Source organism: Zingiber officinale, chromosome 5B, assembly GCF_018446385.1.
Source record: "Zingiber officinale cultivar Zhangliang chromosome 5B, Zo_v1.1, whole genome shotgun sequence".
NCBI lineage: Eukaryota > Viridiplantae > Streptophyta > Magnoliopsida > Zingiberales > Zingiberaceae > Zingiber > Zingiber officinale.
Window position 1 is genome coordinate 136516363 of NC_055995.1, and position 20164 is coordinate 136536526.

The following is a 20164-nucleotide window of genomic DNA, read 5'->3' on the forward strand; positions in this document are numbered from 1 at the left end:
TGGCCTATACTCCCAGACTTCAAAGAGATTGCAGCAATCCGCAATCAGTGTTATCAATCCGCAATCAATGTTATCAAATTCGCGAGTTGACTCATAAATTCGTATAAAATCATGAGTTTATCTGTGAAAATCGAGTGAAATCGTGACAAAATCATGTATTAAAGTAAAATCGGATAAAAATTATAAAATCACATTTAAACTCGTAAAAACATGATTTTTGAGATGATTTTATAAATTTTATGTTGTTAATAAAATATGACCATTTTGAATAAAATGATGTCGTTTTGGGACAATTTTAAATTTATATTTATCTATGGATAATTTATATTAATTTGTTATCTTATGCTTTATTTATCTTTGGACAAATTTTAATTTGAATTTGAATTTATATTTATATTAGATTTGTAATAACAAGCATTTGGTCGTTTAAAAATTTAAAATTATAATTAGTTATCTTATTATTTTACGATTTTATAACTGTTCTGACAATTTTAAACTCTCAATTTTGACAACTTGTCCGCAATCCACAATCGGATCAGTAGTGAATTGCGGGTTTATGAATATCAGATTTAGCAACCAATATAATCAAATCTATCCAAAACTGACTCAAGCTGCTCCATCGGATTTAGCAACCAACCGAATCCTAATCCGATATGAATCCTAAGCATACTCCATTGTGTCCCATCCGCATCGTTCGCCAGTCTTCTACCTGAAAGTTGAAACCCTAGAAATCCGAATCGTCTCGTCGCTACCCATGTCGCACTTCGGGAGATCAGGGCCGCCGGACATCAAGGACACCTACTCCCTCCTCGTTCTCAACATCAGCTTCCGTGAGTGTTTTCCCTTTCTCCCCGGACTCTCTTGCTGGTTTTGATGGGAATCCAGTTTTTGACTCGCGTTCTGTTCGAATTGCTAGGTACCACTGCCGATGATCTCTTTCCTCTCTTTGATCGGTACGGGAAAGTCGTTGACGTGTTCATTCCAAGGGACCGGAGGTGAGAGATTGTTGTTATTGATACGATTTTTGAGTTTCAATTGTTTACTAAATTGTTTGTTCGTCTTTTGGCGACTCGAAGGACTGGAGATTCACGAGGGTTTGCTTTTGTGAGGTATAAGTATGCTGATGAGGCTCAGAAGGCTGTCGATAGACTTGATGGCAAGTTTCTTCTACTTTATTTTTGGTTTTGATAATTTTTTTTTTCTGACGATGTTTGATCTTCTGGAAAGTAACCTGTAATTTGACTATTATTTTTTATTGGATATTGTAGGGAGGAATGTGGATGGTCGGAATATTATGGTTCAGTTTGCAAAATATGGACCAAATGCTGAGCGTATGTAAGTTATGGAACTGCTAGTATTCTTTTGTGATTTTTTGTTGAAGTGATTATGTTTCGCTATTGTTGCACTGACTTGAATTCAGTAGATTAGAAATAACTGCAAGGTTTTGCATTTAAGAATTATTTTGTATGTCTCCTTTATAATACTTGAACAAATCTACTGAATAAGTGGTCCAAATTTTAATATCTTAAAGACAAGAGTACTGTCACTCCAACACTTCTGATATTGTGTATCTGATTTTGATGTGCATCTAGTTACTTAGACAAAGACAAGGGATATTAATGCTGTCATCAGAAATCTTATATGATTGTTTGGAACACAAGTTGCACCATAAATGCAAAGTATACTTGAAAGAATTTTTAGTATTTAATAAATTCAAGCAGCCTTTGATGTTCTAAACTACTATCCCATTGTTAGCAATAGGTTAGCGGGTGACTGTTTGAGGTTCTTCCTCACACATTGTTAGTTTTGTGCAGAGTTTTACAAGTTTAGTTAATCTCTTAACGATTCATAGTGTAATGCTGCGCTTTTGACTGCATCTCGTCAATTTGTAGAGGTGTCTCTCATCTTCTATGGATGTAAACACTAAGCAATGTGATGTTTCTTTTCTGTTTAACATGAAATCTAATAAGTTGTATGTATCTTTTTTTTTAATGTTTTCTAGACATAAAGGAAAAATTATGGAAGCAGTTCCAAAGACAAGAGGAAGGTCAAGAAGTCGTAGCCCTCGGCCTAGGTAATGATTTTTTATGTCAATCAGAATGACATTTTATAATTTTTTTTTGAACGTTTGTGTACCTTTGTGGGTTTTCTCTTAGTTAGCACTTCAACTCACATAGTTGATATGGAATGGCTATTATCTTTTTTAGAGTTATCCCTCCTGAAAAAAATACAGAATATTTCAAATTTCTGTTCATGTTATTGCAAGATTACCTCAGTCATATAGATTGATGTCATTTGAACCTAAATCTAAGAAATTGCCTGATGCTGTAGTAGTGAATTAATTTTGTTTGAATTATGCTGGAGGAACCAGGGATGAGCAAATATCTAAACTTGTTGTTTTTTCAGTATATTTTGTACTATTCTCTTTTGCCCTTTTCAAGACTCTTATTTCTCTGTTTTCTTTTGTATTCTCTTGTTTATAATGTTTAATGGCATAAAGATTGGTAAAGACCAAAGACCGTCTTTATTAATTGCACTAAAAGTTTTCAACCCACTGGCTAAAAAATTATTTTTGCAACTTGAAGAAGGCACCATTGTTTTGGTCAAGACTTGCATATTTCTGTAATTTCAATGCCTTAACAATCTGCCAATATTTGTTGACTAAGATTGCCATGTTTAGTCTTCATTCATTTAATCATTTATGAAAACTTGAACAATTTTAACCTTTTTTATGTTTTAGCTGTAAATATTATCTTAGCGTATAACTTTGTTTAGCTACAAAGCTGCATTTGTCAAGTCATGCAACCTTAATTGACCATGTAATTCAGGTTCTGGATGGTTTATGATCTTTTTAGCTTTCCCCACTTTGATCAATGCAATTTATTTCTTTACTAGATATAGAGACAGTCACCGAGATAGAGAGTATAGGAGGCGCAGCCGCAGCCGCAGCCGCAGTCGCAGTCGAAGCAAAGGTAGGTATGAGAGTGATAGGAATAATGACAATGAGAAAGATTACCGCCGCCGAAGCCGAAGTCGCAGTGTAAGTCCTGATTATTACAGAGGCCGTGGTAGAGATGGTCGGCGGAGCAGGAGTGTCTCTTCTGATAGGTGGCATTTTGAAGGTGTCTTTTTGTTAATAATGTGTCAGTGCAAAATTTAACATTTTTTCCCTTTGACAGTGCTTCCCCAAGGAAGCAAAGTCGTAGCCCTGAAAGGAGTCCATCACCCCGTCGCAGCCCTCCTTCTAGCCCTGAGAAAGGGAAACGTGATGCAACATCTCCCCCTTCAAAAAGTGTTTCACCTGCAGGCCGCCGTGCAGATTCCCGGAGTCCATCACCTCGCAGCTCAAATGAGGTGCTTAGTATTTCGTACTTTTTAGCTCGTTTTTTACTCACTCTCCCTCTTTTTTTGCAACTACACTTCCGATCTTTATTTTTGTCTCACAGAATTGATGTGCCGCGTAGACCTTGAAGAATGCTTATCATGGATATCGTCTTACTCTGAGTCCACTGGACTTCTATTAAGGTTACCTGTCGTATCTTTATCAGATTCCCTTAGTTTAAAAATGTAGTTAGCGGTGTTAAACTGGTTCTGGGACTTGCAGCTTCAATTCTGGACTGTTTTATGTTCTTGTGCAACTTGATTCTCTGTTTTCTTCCTCTTTTTTATTTTCTTCTTTTGAACCTGTTCACTCGTTGTCATCACGACTCATAATGGACTCCGTTGTGTATTTTCTAGTTATCTGTTCGTGAAACGTGCTGATGTGGCTTGTGACAAGATGATATCAGAAGCATGTTTCCTTTGCTGATGATTTTTGAACTTGATAGTAAATTGATGATATGATGCTGTTGATGTGGTGATTGTTGATGATGCTGTTCAACCGGCCTTTTTGGTGGTTGCATGGTGGTCGTTTGATGATCCTGGGACAAGTCTTCTGTCAAAACAACGTAGCATAGAGACAAGGTTGCAGTATGCACTGAAACTTACAGTAGAATGCATCGATGGTCTCTGAGTTGGTAAGAATATGTCAACTTTAGATGATCTAAAGTCATTATACGACCGTATCTTATGGCACTAAATGTAGTCCTATGGTTTCATTTAGCAACTAATTATGTTGTTGAGAGAGTAAGATTTCCATTTACACATGGATGTGATGCAGTAGAATCCTTGCCCGGGTTGCGGGATGAGCGCGGTTGATTTTCATGATTTAGTGAATGGCTGCATCAATTACTTGTAGGGGTTTGGGTATGAATCTTCTTATACCATCTGATGATGTTAGAATAATCACTGAGTTTTTTTTGGTCATTATCTTATGGTCATACCATTTGATTGCTAATTTTTTACATACGGTTTTCTTAATTACAAGCGGAGATTGATTGTAGCTGTGAAGTGCTAATTTGTTAGGGCAGAATCAATATATAGGCTTTGGGTGAGCTGATGTTGATGCTGGTTGATAATTCTCGAGCCACTCCTTTGTTACCTGACCCTTTTTATGTTTTTTTTTTTATTTCTAATTAAATATTTAAATTTGCTTTTTCTCAAAATATAGAGTTTTAGTATGTTACTTTATGAGTGACATTGAGATAATGAGATTGCACGAGCTTATAGAAAATAAGAATTGGTAGTGCTTGGCTTTCAGAAAATATTGTATCAGCTTAAATCTTATTTTAAAAAAAACTATTTTTGTATTTATATCTTATATGTTTCATCTTTTTTATGCTTGTTCGCTAGAATGCTACATCAATACTGAGGCATTCATTGAGATGCAACATGAAGTGTCAAGAGATTGATCCTAGAACCTTAAAGCAATTATAAATTTTAATCCAATAAAAAAAATCATCTTGATTCCTGATGCAATCTTTAATTTTTTAAATTTTATTTATTATTTCTAAACAAGATTTTATGTCATTGAAGAATTTGAAGCTCGTCAACTTTTTATTAAAATTGATTGGAGATGTTTTGGATTGTTTTAAGATGTAAAACATTCTTGCACCAATTGAAATTTCAAAATGAAATGTAAACATAATATATAAGCTTGCAGTAAGTAGAAAAAAATTTATTCTCCGTATAAATAAATATTCAATTAATTAACGATTGATAATTGTTTAATTCTATCATTTACATGTCATCGACTTTATATTTAAAGTCTTTGGGCTCTCATATTAAAACTCAGTTTTGTTCATTCTTTTTTTACCATATTCTTTAAATAAAAATTAAATTTAATAATTATTTGGTCCATATTTTTACTTGAATATACAAAATTAAGCATATTGTACATTTATTTTGGAAAATTATTTTTTGAAAATAATTATTATCGTTTTCCTATGTTATTCTATAATTAAATTTTTGTCAGCTTTGGTTTTTTTTTTTCCAATTTAAAGCATTATAAAATACTAAGATATAAAAAAAAAACCGACAAAGATTGATTTCGTTAACCAAACAGAACAGTTAGAAATTTGGAAATTGATACTTTATCCGAAGGATTAAATAGTGTCAGATTTGGGTTCGTTTTTATTTCAGCCCACACTACCATCGGCTTCGCTTGCGCTGCGATTCCCTTCTTCCTCGTTCGGCTCTGCTCCAAAACCCTAAGGTTGGTTCCTCCCGATGCTTGATGCTTTTCGATTTACGACGTCTCGTTTCGATTTTTTTTTGGGAAGAAGAGCTGATCCTCTCTTTGCCTTGTAGGTTTTCAGGCTCTGGCGTCTTCGAATGGCTGGGGCCGCTCCTGGACAGTTGAATCTGGGTGAGTCCCCCTCATGGGGTTCTCGCAGCGTCGACTGCTTCGAGAAGTTGGAGCAGATCGGTGAAGGAACGTACGGGTGAGTTTCGAGTGGCTGCAAAGTCCTCACCTTCATCCTTTCTTTGTAATTGTAGACTCGAAAAGGCGATTTTATTATTTTTCTTTATGAATTCTTTTAGAAATTTGTTACTTTATTTATTATTTTTTTGCGTGTACGATTTTCTGCTCCTAAACATGCTTCTAATTTGTTGAGTTTGAGAATCCTAGCTACACGAAGTGTTTCCTTGAGTGATTTGTTAAATATTTACATAAAAGTAGTTTTTTTTCCTTGGTGCTGTTGAATTTGCTTCCTTGTAGTTCATCACCCATGGACAGTACCAACTTTGCACATCTTGATGAAGGGGCGTAGGTAGGATTTTGAAATAGGAGGGGCTGGAAAATTAAATCTTAAACTAGAAATCACTATATCATTTTCAACATAATATAAAAATTTAAGTGCAAACCACACGTTTCTCTATAAAATTATCAAATCTAGATAAATGTTTGCCAAAACTTCAAGCGTTAATAATGATATAATATGCATAAACAAAAAAGTACAATTTTTACCGAAAGAGATGTAACTTCAATAAAATACTATTCTAGTTGCAACCTTCTATTTTTCAAGAGATCAAACCTATCAATTATGCACTCTATATCAATTTCATGAGCTATCTCTTTCTCAATATACAAGACCATTGCATTGTTCAAATATTCTTACTCCATTTTGTTGCGAATTGGTGTCTTGAGAAGTTTCATCCCATAAAATGCTCGTTCTGTTGTAGCCGTTGAAACCGGAAGAGTTAAAACTAGACGAATCAACCTATTAATAACGAAATAAATCCTTGACTTCTTTGTTTCAACCAGCAGTCGACATAATTTAGGAAGAGAATTGACATCTTTAAACCTCGGGTCCTCAAATACATCGAGCTTGTAATGATCCAATTGAGTCTTCAAATGTTTCATGTCATCTTTGGAAAAATCACTAGGATAAAATTTCTCAATTAAAGAATAAATTGCACTTTTAGAGAATGATTTGAAACCATCACTTGGATTCAAGGCTTCACATAGAGTAAGAAGCTCTATTGATTCCTCAGTAAATCTTGTAGATCTTGTATTCAACTCCATCAATTGTTTGTCAATCACAACATTAAATACATGAAAATGATAGAATTCCTCAACTGTAACTGATTTTTCTACTGACAAGAACACTTAGTACCTTCAATATAACGATCAGTCAAATCAGGCACTTCAATATCATGAGTATCACAAAAATTATTCACACTCCACAGAAAATCATCCCATTCATTATCTCGCATTTTCTGGAAAAGCAATTTTGTAGTAGCGACTAAACTCATTGTATTCAAAATGTCTTGATTTTTCCGTTGCAATGCTTGGCACAACATATCAGATGTTTCTAAAACTCTATGCATCAACAATAACATAAACACAAAATCAAATGTCATCATCACTTTACCAAAGGTCAACTTCCCTCCCATGAGATCTTCTAGAAGTGTACAAATTGAACCAAATAATTCAATAACTCGAATAACAAAAGTGTAATGTGAACTCCAATGAATAGATGCGGGTCGTTGCAAAGTACTAGCTTGATTGACTCCGGTACCAATCCCAAGTTCTCGAAATTGTATCAAATCAATGATTTCATCTCCTCGAATTGATTTCAATTACGAATGTCGCTTTGAAGAAGAACCAACAAAATTGACAATTAAACTCAATTTGGAAAAAAATAGCCATACATCTGATACCTCTTTAGCTGCTGCAACTAAAGTAAGTTGTAGTCGATGAGCAAAACAATGAATATAATATGCAAACGAACAATCTTTGAGAAATAGTGCTTGTAATCCATTCCATTCTCTCCGCATATTCTAGCATCATCATATCCTTGACCTCGTATATTTTCAATCAAAAGCTTATGTTGTGTCAAGATGTTACATATATGTGTTTTCAAAGTCAAAGAATTAGTGTCATCAACACTAACAACTTCAAAAAATCTCTCTCTAACAAACCCATCACAATCTAGGTACCGCAAAACAATAGCCATTTGTGATCTTTGATATTCATCAACTGCTTCATCAACAAGAATACAAAATTTAGCTTTCCCCACTTCATCACGGATTTTAATTCACACAAGATCAATAATTTTTAGTATCTCCTGTTGAATTAACGGTGATATATACTTGGCATTTTTAGCAGCTTTATCTAATATAATGTCATCAATTTCTTTGCACAATTCTCCTTGAAATTTGACCAATTCAATAAAATTTTCACGGTTATGAGAATCGACCGTTTTATCATGTCCTCTAAATGCACACTCTTGCAATGCTAGCCACCTCACAACTCTAATTGATGTCTTTAGAAGCAATCTGTTTTGCTTTATAATATTTTCGGATTGTATATTCATCCTTCTATCAATATGTTGAGTTACATTTTTCAAACCCTTCCATTTTTGCATAGCAGTACTATGTAGTGAATTGCAATCCCCTTCATGTCTTTTCAATGGACATGTTTTGCAATTCACTCTTTTCCAATTCTGGAATCCTTCAATTGTAAATTTTGTATGATGTGATGAAGGAATATCAAAAAGATAACATGGAAAACAAAATGCACTTTCCTTTACTTTAAAGAAACTCGAGCCATGGAAACTTTACGAACCAAGAAGACTGGAAACTGCGCTTTTGATGCTTAAAATCAACAAGTGCATATTCATTAATGGGTTGATACGGTCCCATACCAACATATTCTCTCCAAACCTCATCTTGTTTATCACATGGATATTCCCAAATTGCAATTCGTTGCTCAGGGTCTCGCTCATAATATGTATTAGTTCCTTCTAACGGATCAAGAGCAACTTCATTGTCAAGTTTGAGTTTTTTGGTTTCTAACGTTGATCTTGAACTTGACCGAGGAGGATTATTTGCAATATTTGAATTTTTTGATAATTACTCACTGTTTTTTTGAATGAAATAATCCGTGATACTTCTTTTTGACATTTTGATTCACTTATAAATAGACAATTCCTAACTCATCATTTATTTCACGTATAAACATAATATTAATGATAAAAAAACTCAAAAGAATTTAATAAAAGATGCATTTATAAATTCTAAATTATGATTTTGATTTATGAAGCAATGTTTACTACTAGAACAAATTAAAGTTTCAAATCTTACAAATGCAAATTGTAAAAAAGCAATGTAAATTTTAATCACAAATTCACAACTAAAATATGGAATATTAATTATCAAATACCATAGTTAATAATAAAAATAAGTAAATGAGTGCATTCAAAGAATTGACTCACCGAATGACTCCAATAAAATTAGTGTAGAGTTGTAGGCTGCAAAGATGAGTGGAGATGATCAGATGAATCAACTCACGGTCGCACAACTTAAGGCTGAAGATGGGCAGGAGAAGAGGATCAAGGGCATTGGGGAAATTAAGGTCGAGGCAGAGAGCACCAACAGACAACAACACAACAGCCGCACGGTGGAGTTTTAGAAGAGGAGGTGTGTCGGCGTGTCACCTTCGCAGATCCTCTGGCTGTTCGGTAGGAGCAAGCGCTGTTGCAGAGGCAAAGCTCAATGATGGAGGAGGAGGGAGGAGGAAAAGAAGAAGATTAGTGAACGATTGAAATTTTTTTACCCCTTTCTACTCTTCTCGCTTTCTGTCGTTCTTGCTTTTTTTATCGTTCTGTTGATTTGCTTTGGGAGAAAAGAATAAAGAATTGCAATAGGGTTTTAGTAGTGGCCGATTTGCTTTGGGAGAAGGGAATTGCAATAGACTTTTAGTAGATGGATTGTATAAATATATATATACCTATATATATAAAGCAACTTATGGGTCTTGGCTGGGCTTGAGCCCAGCCAAGCCCCTACTTACAATACGCCTCTGAGTCTTGATGCTTGTTATACAATTTAATCTTTACTGAGATAAATAATTTGAGTCGTCCCAATTGTATTTTGGTTGAAATTAAAATATGTTTTTTGTTTGCCTTGTGTTGTAGATTTATGTTTTCATGATTGTTTCAGTTGGTTTTGAAAATAAAAGTTTGTTGCGCTGCTATAAATTTGCAGGCAAGTATACATGGCACGAGAGATGAGAACTGGGGAGATTGTTGCTCTGAAGAAAATTAGAATGGACAATGAAAGAGAAGGGGTACACATTAGTGGATTATTCTTTTGAGGGATTCCTTGAGTCAATATATAATCTTTTCTATCCTGGATATATATTTCAATAGTTAATCCAGCCCTTTGATATTTCAGTTCCCCATTACTGCCATACGAGAAATAAAGATTCTGAAGAAACTTCACCATCAAAATGTAATCCAACTGAAAGAGATTGTGACCTCTCCAGGTTGGAGTGATATATTTATTCTAATTCTTTCTTTTGTTTTTTTTTTTCCTGTTTGAGATAATTTGTCTGGACAATTTTAATATGAAAATTTTGGGAAATTTTCTTAGGTCCTGAGAAGGATGAGCAGGGAAAACAAGGTAAACTTGACTCCCATACAGGGATGCCTGTGGTTAGTTGCAGCTTCAGTATACTTTTGTATATGCCAGTTCTAGTCTCTTATGATATGAGTATACTGCAGATGGTAACAAGTACAAAGGAAGCATCTATATGGTTTTTGAATATATGGACCATGATTTGACTGGCCTGGCAGATCGACCTGGAATGCGATTTACAGTACCTCAAATAAAGGTGAAAAGTTAAATATTTACTTTAAGTAGCACAACTAATGTTTCTTAGTACTTAAAACTGTATACTAATTGTTGAATTGTTTTTTTGTCATTCAAGTGTTATATGCGTCAGCTGCTCACAGGTCTCCATTATTGCCATATCAATCAAGTACTCCACCGCGATATTAAAGGTACTTTAAAATAGTAAATTTCCCATAGAACTGTGCCCCTTTTTTTTGAATTCTTATAATATGTTATGTGTTCTGGGCCAGGTTCCAATCTTTTAATTGATAATGAAGGCAATTTAAAACTTGCTGATTTTGGTCTTGCACGATCATTCTCTAGTGACCATAATGGCAATCTTACAAACCGTGTCATCACATTATGGTACAGGTAAGATCTATAGGTTTGCACTTAGACATTGCCAGCTTCCATGTGTATCACTCTCCTGTGTTTTCCATTGAAAATAGGCTTCATCTTTCTTTGTTAATATGGTTTAAATCATCTCTCTTTATGGCAGACCTCCGGAGTTGCTTCTCGGGGCTACCAAGTATGGCCCTGCTGTTGATATGTGGTCTGTTGGCTGTATATTTGCTGAACTTCTTCATGGAAAACCAATCTTACCTGGAAAGAATGAGGTATAATTTGCCTGACTTAACCATGTATGATATTTGGGCTGTTTTTTTTTTTTTTTCTCTTTTGTAACTTAACATTTGGTTTCAGCTAGCCCTCACTATAAAATGCTGGTAGTCTGATAAACATATTTACTAAAGGGTTCTAGGGTTTTTAATGTTCTCAAATCAAATTTTATTCTTTTTATGCAAATACTTTCAAATGCTTGCCATATGATGAATAAAATTGTAAATTAGTGTTGAGAGATATAAGAAAGCATTTATTCATCATTAGTTGGTGTATGTGCTCGAAAGTGTGTAATATTTCTTGATTTCCCTTGTTCAAATGCATACACTAGATTGATGGAAAGACTATGGGTGTGGTCATATCCTTTGGCAACAAGTTAAACAACTCAACTGCGAAGTTGTAGCAAATGATGTGAAAAACTTAACATTTATAAATGATTTTTTTTAGCTGATTCATTTCTATTCGATTATTTTTTATACTCTCTTCTGGTAAGTATTTTTTTCATGTTGCAAAAAATGAAATATAACTAATGGACTATTTCACTGCAGCCAGAGCAACTCTCTAAGATATTTGAACTTTGTGGAACTCCTGACGAAGTCATCTGGCCTGGTGTTTCCAAGATGCCTTGGTACAACAATTTCAAGCCTTCGCGCCCAATAAAGAGGCGGGTGAGGGATGCTTTCAAACAGTAAGTTGTACTTCACTACAACTTGTAACTTTTTAGATGTTCTACTTTTGGTGAGGTTTGATTGCTTGATTTGGATAAAGCCTTTCAATTCCACAGTTTTGATCGTCATGCCTTGGAGTTGCTTGAAAGGATGTTAACCCTCGATCCATCCCAGGTAACACGTCTGTTCTACTCTGTTTATATTCTTGGACAATGATTGTAACCTTTTTGGTTTTGGTTTTGTCTATCGGTAGTTTGGTGATCTCTGTTTTGTTATGCAGAGGATTTCTGCTAAGGACGCACTTGACGCAGAATATTTTTGGACAGACCCTCTACCATGTGACCCCAAAAGGTTGCTAGTCATTTGGTTTGGTCCTTATTATATGCTATCATGCGAAATTCATTTATCATTTTGATGATACAGTTTGCCGAAGTACGAATCCTCGCATGAATTTCAAACCAAGAAGAAGCGCCAGCAGCAGAGGCAGCAGGAGGAAACTGCAAAACGACAGAAACTACAGCATCCACAGCCACACAGTCGCTTACCTCCCATCCAACAGACTGGGCAACCACACCCACAGATCCGGCCTGGTCCGAACCAGCCCATTCACAATGCCCCACCACCAATGCCACCCGGTCCCAGCCACCATTACGGCAAGCCACGAGGCCCCTCCGGCGGTCCTAACAGATATCCACAGGGCGGCAACCCAAGTGGCGGCTACAACCCCAATCGAGGTGGTCAAGGAGGCGGTGGCGGGTACAATAATGGCCCGTATCCCCAGCAAGGCCGCGGACCACCGCCTTACACTGGGAGTGGTGTACCTGGACCTGCTGGTCCGCGTGGCGGAAGCAGTAGCAGTTACGGGGTCGGCGCTCCTAATTACCCCCAAGGCGGTCCCTACAATGCCTCAGGGGGAGGTAGAGGTTCCAACATGAGTGGGAACCGCAACCAACAACAATATGGTGGGTGGCAGCAGTAGTTGAATGTGTGCAATTGATGAAAGTTTTTCTTGTTATCTTCACTTTGAGTATGAGAAATTAGACGCATCAAATATGCCAGCAGAATCATGATTGTGGAATCATATGTATTATTCAATTTCAATAAATTTTATCAAGAGTAGTGCTGAAACACATTCTAGCACAAATAGAGTTTTTATTATATTGGTTTAGTATAAACCAATATACTAAACCCAGGCCATTGTACTACTATGATTCTCTACATTTGACAAGCTCAGTTGTTTCTCAGCAGGCATGGATACAGCACCCCCCCTGAATGTATCATTCCCCATCAGATCTTTAAACTTTTGGTTGCAGATTTTCTTCGCTTTCTTGGTGATTGTTTCCGCATCCACCTGGATCAGCAACGGATTGGCAGAAAGCACAAAAGCAGTATGTACAACTTTGAATATTGCAAGTATGTAGAACTTTGAATATTGCAAGTATCGAACCACTTCAAATCAAGAACAAACACAGCCGTGGTCTGCTTCACTTACAAGGTGTGAATTCACTGATGCCGGTTTCGTCTGCAGTTGCGATGACTCGAAATCCAAATTGTTCCTTAGTTCCTGGTCCTGTGCAGCTAAATGCCTTTGTGGAATCTCAGGAGGAAGGGCGAAGATGCCACTCCCACTGAGTTCTTTGCACTTTGCCTCAGAGAGTTGTTTCTTCACTTGAAGTTGTTCCAGCTCAGACTCTATCGTTCCTCTCAGCTCGCGCTGCTTTGCTAACTCAGCAAAAGATGTAGGTTTTCTCGGAGTTTCTATCCCTTCTGTGCCAAGCAATATTTGGCTGATCGCACCCATAGATTTCTAAGGTCAACTCAGAAAGAAAACGGTTAGCTAATTTAATGGTATGAAAATTCTGTCTCGTGTTCTTTTTTGTTTCAGCAGGAATGGTAAACTAAACTGAAATTTCAAGTACATGAAACAAGAGGTGCTACCTGAAAAATTCGAATGCTAGTCTTCTGGTTTGATGCATTATGTTCGTCGTCATCAATGGCAAAAATACCATTGCCATTCATATCTTGCAGTTTCAGAGCTGAGCAGGACCTCCTAAGAGCAAGAAAGGTAGAATGCCATAACTTGATTGTGCAATGAAAAATATTCAAATTCTATTCATGAACAAAACCTATCGATCTCATTGATTGGGCAGAACTTCGATTATATGAACTAAATGCACTAGAAACCGTTCAAAATATGAAGTCACAAATTAAGACAAGCAACAATTAAAGCAGACTTAATGACTTATTCCACTTGATTTTTTTTTGCTGTAAAAAAAAACCCAAACTTGATGCTCAGGATACCGATGGATAGCAATCTCACCTCTTGTTCACTATCTCGGCCTCCTCCTTGGTCATCGGCGCGCCGAACATGGCCGGGCTGATCCTATCTGCCGGCTTCAGGGAGGGAGGAAAATGGAGAAAAGAAATCTAATTCAGCAAGCGAATCGTAGAACCCCAAAAATCTCAATAAAGAATTCAAAAATCTAATCAAAATGGAAAAAAAAAGGTGATAACTACCTTGAGGCGGGAGGAGGGGGTCGGCGATCGCTCCTCCGCCGGCTCGTTTGGCCACGCGAGGAGATCCGCCATGCAGCTGTGCGACGTCCTCACCGGAAGATTCCGATCCATTCCGATCGACGTTCTACTCTTAGCCTCTCACTCTCTCTTTTGTGCGGCAGCGGAGTCGAACGAGAGGAGAGGAGAGGAGAGGAGAGTGGTACAGCAACGGCGGAGCAGAAGATTTATATAGGCGACGTTTCTAGTTTAAATTTAAAGTCAATTATTAAATTTTTAAAAAAACGTTATGATGTGAAATCGAAACTGACCGCTGTGGGACGGGAACCGCAACAGTTGCCCAATTAGAACGGAGTAGAAACTGGCCGTTCGATTTGTATCGCACGGTCCATGGCGGAAGGAGTAGGAGAGGGAACGCCATCACGTGATCTCGACTGTGTAACAGCAGCCTTCGGAACTTTGTATTTGAACGGCACGCGTTGGTGATCACGTAGCTCAGAATAAGCTGAAATGTGTATTCAATAGTTAATACAGAATATAAAACTATCGGGGTCCATTTCTTGATCGGGTCGAATGTCAATTGCGGGTGGGTCCATTTTGTTCGCAAGCGAATTAATTATGACTTCGTTGCATTTCAACCTTAATTCTGTCTTATTTAAGTATTTATACTCCGTAATTGATGGATTGCTCTTTGACACTCGTCTGATGGAGCCCACCTGTGAATCGGGTGTCGAATAATTAAACCTCTGAAATAATTTAAAGTTATTTTAATATTTTGACTCTATTTTTCCCAATTTAAAATTTCTTTTGTTTTTTTTTTGTGAAAATTTAAATTTGATAAAAAAAAAAAAAGGATAAATGGGAGAAAAATCCTTAATCATATTTTACATGCAATTCTCATTATAAAAAACTTTATTTCCACTCTTACATCTAAAGTATAAAAAGTCTAAAAATGAATATAATTTCTCTTAAATTCAACACTTTAAATTAGAATTGAGTATATTTTCTATTAAAATTGTCACTCATGTTTTTTTAGATATAAAAAATTTAAAAATAGATATAATTTCTGTTAAATTCAACACTTTAAATTAGAATCGAGTATATTTTCTATTAAATTGAGTACGACTTTCTAATTATCTTTCAGATTTTTTTAGATACAAAAAAAAAATCTAAAAATAAATATAATTACTCTTAAATTCAACACTTTAAATTAGAATCGAGTATATTTTCTATCAAAATTACTCCTCATATTTTTTTAAGTACAAAAGTCTAAAATGGGTATAATTTCTGTTAAATTCAATACTTTAAACTAGAATCGAGTATATTTTTTATAAAATTGAGCATGACTTTTTTCTTACTTAATATAATTTTCCTAAATTTAGCATTATTTAAAGAAAATCTAGTATGGGTGAAAAAAGAGTCTGCTCAATTTGATAGAAAATATATTAAATTTTAATTTAATGTCTTAAATTTAAGGAGAATTATATTTATTTTTAAATTTTTATAACTAAAAATATTAGGAGTAATTAGGTAAATTAATATTTATTATATTTGACTAGTAAAAATAAAATAATTTATTAATGAGCACTATATGTAAAATTTTATTTATGATTAGGAAAATAATAAGTTATCCGTCCCAAAGCGGGTCGACCATCTTAGCGCACATGTAAAGCACGTGTTTTGTTATAGTGGTCAAGGATCAAAGTCGGGCTCGGTCTCTCCCATCGCCGATCTCAATTCCTTCGGTCCCACGAGACGAGCGGCCTGCCGGCAGCTCCCTGATCGTCTACGTCCAACCGTCGCCTGCTCCAGCTACCTTCTCTCTATCCCTAGCCGGATTTTACTAGGTCAGGTCTTTCTTCGCTACTTGCCTAGCTTTCTCGACGCATTCGTCTCTGTAATTTAGGGGTTTCTGTTGCGATTGAGTTACAGAAGTCTTAGATGCAATTTCTGGATCAAAATTTGAGATTTTTTTAATGAATATGAGTCCATCTTGTAAGCCTTATTGTTGCTTAGGTTTCTTCATGATCATTTTTTCCTCAAATAAAAGTTTGCTTTTTTTAACATCTCTGGTCATTGTCATGATTAGATATTTGTTAAAAGTTAGATCTTATAACTCAATCATGCAAAATCGGGTGTGGGAGATGGCAAACAAGCAAATTTTCGCAAGAGATTGTTGCATGGTTAGGTGAAGCAGGGAATATGGATTCTCTCAGTAAGTTCCTTCTTACAAGCGGTGTCCGTGATTATTTCGATCCCTTTATGTTTACTAGGCTAGCCAAGCTGGGGTTTGGAAGTCAAGTATGTATCTGTATGCCACAAAAACGAACTTGATGATTTAGGGAATGCTTGAAAGAGGCCTAAATATTCCTTGTAGCTAAATAATTGCTTCATGACTCAAAAACACACCTCAAGCTGAGGAAGAATAATGATTGTGGCTTTATTTAATGTCCAACCTTTGCTTTGACACAACCAAAATACACCGCTGTTTACCGGATTCCATGAGTAACTCTTTGATTTTGAAGATCGGGAAATGAAAACAGGTTTTCTTTGTCCCTCCCCCCTTCCACATGTTCTATGATTCAATCTTGTTTAGAGGACTTTATTTTCCCATATACTGTCATGCCATGTCCTCAATCGACATTCATCAACTGAACATTTATGCAAAAGCATTTAAGATTTTGGCTTATCATTATCAGAACTTCTGATGCATGCATGGATGAATTGTAAATGCTAAATTGTTGGTCATACATGTGATATTAGATTCTAATATATTGTATAAAGTATGTATGTATCAGTTACTTAGTCAGTGTTTTTGAGCACTTATGTTTTGTTTTACCCTAAAGCTTGGATTTAGGAGGGAAAGGAATCACTAGTGGAAAACAATTCTTAGTGGAAAGGAAAGAGAAAGGAAAATTATATATATAAAAATAAGGTCACACCATCACTCGTGGTGACTTGGCCTGATTTGTAACCATGCCGATCCGTCACTGCAAGTGATTAACGACTTGGCCGTGAGCTTGTGGCCTCCGCTAGCGATTTATAGAAAAATCCATGGCCTGACCATAAGTTCATGAGTTCAAGGCCGTGAGTTTGTGTCCTAGTCGTGAGTTCACAGCGACCGCATTTTGCCAGAGTTTTATCTTTTTAGATGATAAGGTGCGAATTTTGCTTTTGGAGTAGGCATTCACTGTTGAAGTTTTCAGGAGAAAGGATGGAAACTTGTTCCATCCAATTTCAAGCAAACAAAAAAAATACCCTAAAAATGGTCCACAGACGGATTTAGAGTCTGTTTGCTGATTTTTTTTACAAGGTAAACAGGGCAACAAAGGGAATCTTTTTCATGGTATAGCTTCAATGCCAAGTTATTATTCATACATGTGGTATTGGATGTATAAAGTAATGTCTTTATCAGTTACCCTTTTTAGTGTTTTAATCTCGATTTGTTGTCAATTTAAATTTGAAGCACTTAATAGGATCCTTTTCTTGATATCATATCACAATAAAATGTGTAGCAATAAGCCTTATATCTAGTGGAAGATAAATTCTGTTTTGAACTTTAATTTTGTTCGAATGCTGAGTTTGACATTGAATATTAAACAACGTGTTTTAATATTTTACAAAGTATCTTTATTTATCTCTATTGCTAATCCCAAATAGAATTGGAACTTCTTATTGTTGATTTTTCTCTCAATTGAACTTTTAGTCTCAGGTTTAGGCTAAATGATTGATTTTGTTCATTGAATGGCTATTTCATTCCATTTTCATGTGAAGTTAGTTACTTTTTCTAGCATTTATTCTTTGACCTTTCTAGATTCTGATTTTCCCTTGTCATGTTTAAATTATAAAAATTCAGGTAGAAAGATTGGCCCTTGCAATGTCGGCCTTCAGAGCATTTTTGAATAGCCCCATGGGACCAAAAACAACTCATTTTTGGGGTCCAATTGCCAACTGGGGCTTTGTTATTGCTGTAAGTGTCCTTGATTGCTGTTTAATTTTGTTCTCTCTCATATGGAGTATGATGGACAATAACCATGCCAACCTGTTGATAAATTTGCAAATTCTGCTCCATGATATTTTCTTGGCCTCAGCTATTCATAAGATTTAATATTTTGCATTTCATATGCTGTAGTATTCTTTACCATTTTCTTTTCTTTCCCTCCCTTGCATGAATCCAATCATTCCTTTCTCATTTTTCATTCCGCTTATAATCAAAGCATATGAAGTAATTGGTTTATTATTCCTAGATAGGTAATATCGCAAATAGCTAGTGTTTCAAGCATCGACCAAAATATTCAAATACTTTTTTTTATTGTTTATCAATAAAATTGGTCTACTTATGCTAACTGTAGAAAAGTCTATACTAGTTATAGCATCTTAGAGGTCATTATGTGAACGACAAAAGGTTTTTCTTTTCTTGTTAAATAATTTATGGATTAAATCTTCAAGACTTGATTTCATAGTCTGTCTTGTATGGTGGATCTATTTCTAATATGCACTTAAAACTGAATCTTTAGCAGTTGATTTGAACTAGTTTAAAATGTTGAAAAAATTCTTTCTCATTGACAACTTTCCAACATAAAACCTCATTTATTTTCTTTAAGGTTTAAGGTTCCAGGTCTCTTGTAACATACACACTATTATTTCAGGGTTTGGTTGACACTCAGAAGCCGCCTGAGATGATATCTGGGAATATGACTGCAGGTTCGTAGCATAATTACTGTACTAGAAACAATTACATGCCTATTTGTCAGTAGCATAGAATGCCCTAAAATATTGAGGAATCTTTTTCTGCAGCTATGTGCGTCTATTCAGGATTGTTCATGAGGTTTGCATGGATGGTACAACCGCGTAACTACTTGCTTCTCGCATGTCATGCTTCAAATGAATCTGTTCAGCTTTATCAGTTATCTCGTTGGGCAGGAGCTCAAGGGTAAGGATACTTTCCTCGCTTTCTATGATTCTCTTTTACACGTTATAGAATTAAAACAAATCTATTTGATTGGGAAGACGAGGCATACGACTAATGAGCTAATATGGAGTGGTAATTAAAAAATTGTATCAATACTGTTTGATGTTTGGTCTGTTGTAGCTGATACGTTTTAGCCCATAAAGAGTCTTGTAGGTCATTACAATCAAACAGAGAGGTTCGACGAAATACTTCCAAAAATACGGTTAGGACTTGTAAACGATGAGTTAAAACTATTTTTCCCCTCCTTTGCAGATACCTGGAGAAGAAAGAGCCGGAAGCACAGAAATGAGCAATAGGCTTTTCCATGTGATGATTCTTTGCAAGTTTTCCCCCCTGATTTATAAGAAAAAATAATAGTGTAAGCATGAAAATTGTACTGAATGCTCTGGTGTGATCATTCATTGTCTATGATGAGGGTGAAGATAATCTATTTGGCAATCAAGAGCAACTCCATATTTTCCCTTTACTGCTGCTACTCAAATTGATTGTTCATTGTATTCAGAAGGCCCATGGCATTCCTATCCATTTCAGAAAGTATCTAGTATTTTGCATATTATATGTATATCTTAAGTCTTCCATCCTTTCTCTCTATAGTTGTATCTAAAGCCACACGTCCATCACTCTTCTCCCCTATATTACTCATCTTGTATCAATCTTTTTCCTTGCACACCAAAAGAGCTTCCGCTAAGATCTTCTATCTTGAATTACGTTGAAGGATTTTACTGTTTCTTCTAATATATTACACTGCTTTTTCCATCACCAAGGTTGAAAACCCTTGAGCAATCTCCTTTTCGCATTTCTCCTTTTCCGATACTCCATTCCTTCAAATTTAAAGTATAATAAGTTTTAATAATTTATAAAAAATTAATTTGTTTATAAATTAACATGTGCG

General features: G+C 35.6%; 3 protein-coding genes and 1 pseudogene across 3 annotated transcripts; 3 read left to right on the forward strand and 1 right to left on the reverse strand.

Annotated features, from left to right (window-relative positions):
* The first annotated feature begins 627 nt into the window (after window positions 1-627).
* LOC121986239 lies at window positions 628-3737 on the forward strand (annotated as a pseudogene).
* Window positions 3738-5451: 1714 nt separating this feature from the next.
* LOC121986240 (cyclin-dependent kinase C-2) lies at window positions 5452-12900 on the forward strand. Its single transcript, XM_042540102.1, has 13 exons — window positions 5452-5593; window positions 5689-5822; window positions 9874-9955; window positions 10063-10153; window positions 10261-10290; window positions 10392-10501; window positions 10598-10670; window positions 10752-10872; window positions 11000-11117; window positions 11667-11806; window positions 11903-11960; window positions 12067-12137; window positions 12210-12900. The coding sequence occupies exons 2-13, from the start codon at window positions 5713-5715 to the stop codon at window positions 12763-12765; spliced, it is 1560 nt and encodes a 519-aa protein (XP_042396036.1). The 5' UTR covers window positions 5452-5593; window positions 5689-5712; the 3' UTR covers window positions 12766-12900.
* LOC121986241 lies at window positions 12854-14494 on the reverse strand. Its single transcript, XM_042540104.1, has 5 exons — window positions 14304-14494; window positions 14107-14180; window positions 13725-13836; window positions 13279-13593; window positions 12854-13137 (listed from the first exon to the last, which is right to left on the reverse strand). Exons 1-5 carry the CDS (start codon window positions 14412-14414, stop codon window positions 12970-12972), a joined length of 780 nt encoding a protein of 259 aa, XP_042396038.1. The 5' UTR covers window positions 14415-14494; the 3' UTR covers window positions 12854-12969.
* Window positions 14495-15984: 1490 nt separating this feature from the next.
* LOC121986243 (mitochondrial pyruvate carrier 1-like) lies at window positions 15985-19828 on the forward strand. The gene is made up of 5 exons (XM_042540106.1): window positions 15985-16147; window positions 18157-18270; window positions 18950-19004; window positions 19098-19233; window positions 19525-19828. The coding sequence occupies exons 2-5, from the start codon at window positions 18178-18180 to the stop codon at window positions 19559-19561; spliced, it is 321 nt and encodes a 106-aa protein (XP_042396040.1). The 5' UTR covers window positions 15985-16147; window positions 18157-18177; the 3' UTR covers window positions 19562-19828.
* Window positions 19829-20164: the final 336 nt, after the last annotated feature.

Excerpts from the sequence above, each read along its gene's own strand:
- LOC121986241 (XM_042540104.1), bottom strand. The coding sequence starts at position 14,414 with ATGGATCGGAATCTTCCGGTGAGGACGTCGCACAGCTGCATGGCGGAT. Across the intron at positions 14,181-14,303 it reads CCCCCTCCTCCCGCCTCAAG|CCGGCAGATAGGATCAGCCC; the intron begins GTAGTTATCACC and ends CCCTCCCTGAAG. Across the intron at positions 13,837-14,106 it reads GCCGAGATAGTGAACAAGAG|GAGGTCCTGCTCAGCTCTGA; the intron begins GTGAGATTGCTA and ends TCTTGCTCTTAG.
- LOC121986243 (XM_042540106.1), top strand. The coding sequence starts at position 18,178 with ATGTCGGCCTTCAGAGCATTTTTGAATAGCCCCATGGGACCAAAAACA. Across the intron at positions 18,271-18,949 it reads ACTGGGGCTTTGTTATTGCT|GGTTTGGTTGACACTCAGAA; the intron begins GTAAGTGTCCTT and ends CTATTATTTCAG. Across the intron at positions 19,234-19,524 it reads CGTTGGGCAGGAGCTCAAGG|ATACCTGGAGAAGAAAGAGC; the intron begins GTAAGGATACTT and ends CCTCCTTTGCAG.
- LOC121986240 (XM_042540102.1), top strand. The coding sequence starts at position 5,713 with ATGGCTGGGGCCGCTCCTGGACAGTTGAATCTGGGTGAGTCCCCCTCA. Across the intron at positions 11,807-11,902 it reads GTGAGGGATGCTTTCAAACA|TTTTGATCGTCATGCCTTGG; the intron begins GTAAGTTGTACT and ends TCAATTCCACAG. Across the intron at positions 11,961-12,066 it reads TAACCCTCGATCCATCCCAG|AGGATTTCTGCTAAGGACGC; the intron begins GTAACACGTCTG and ends TTTGTTATGCAG.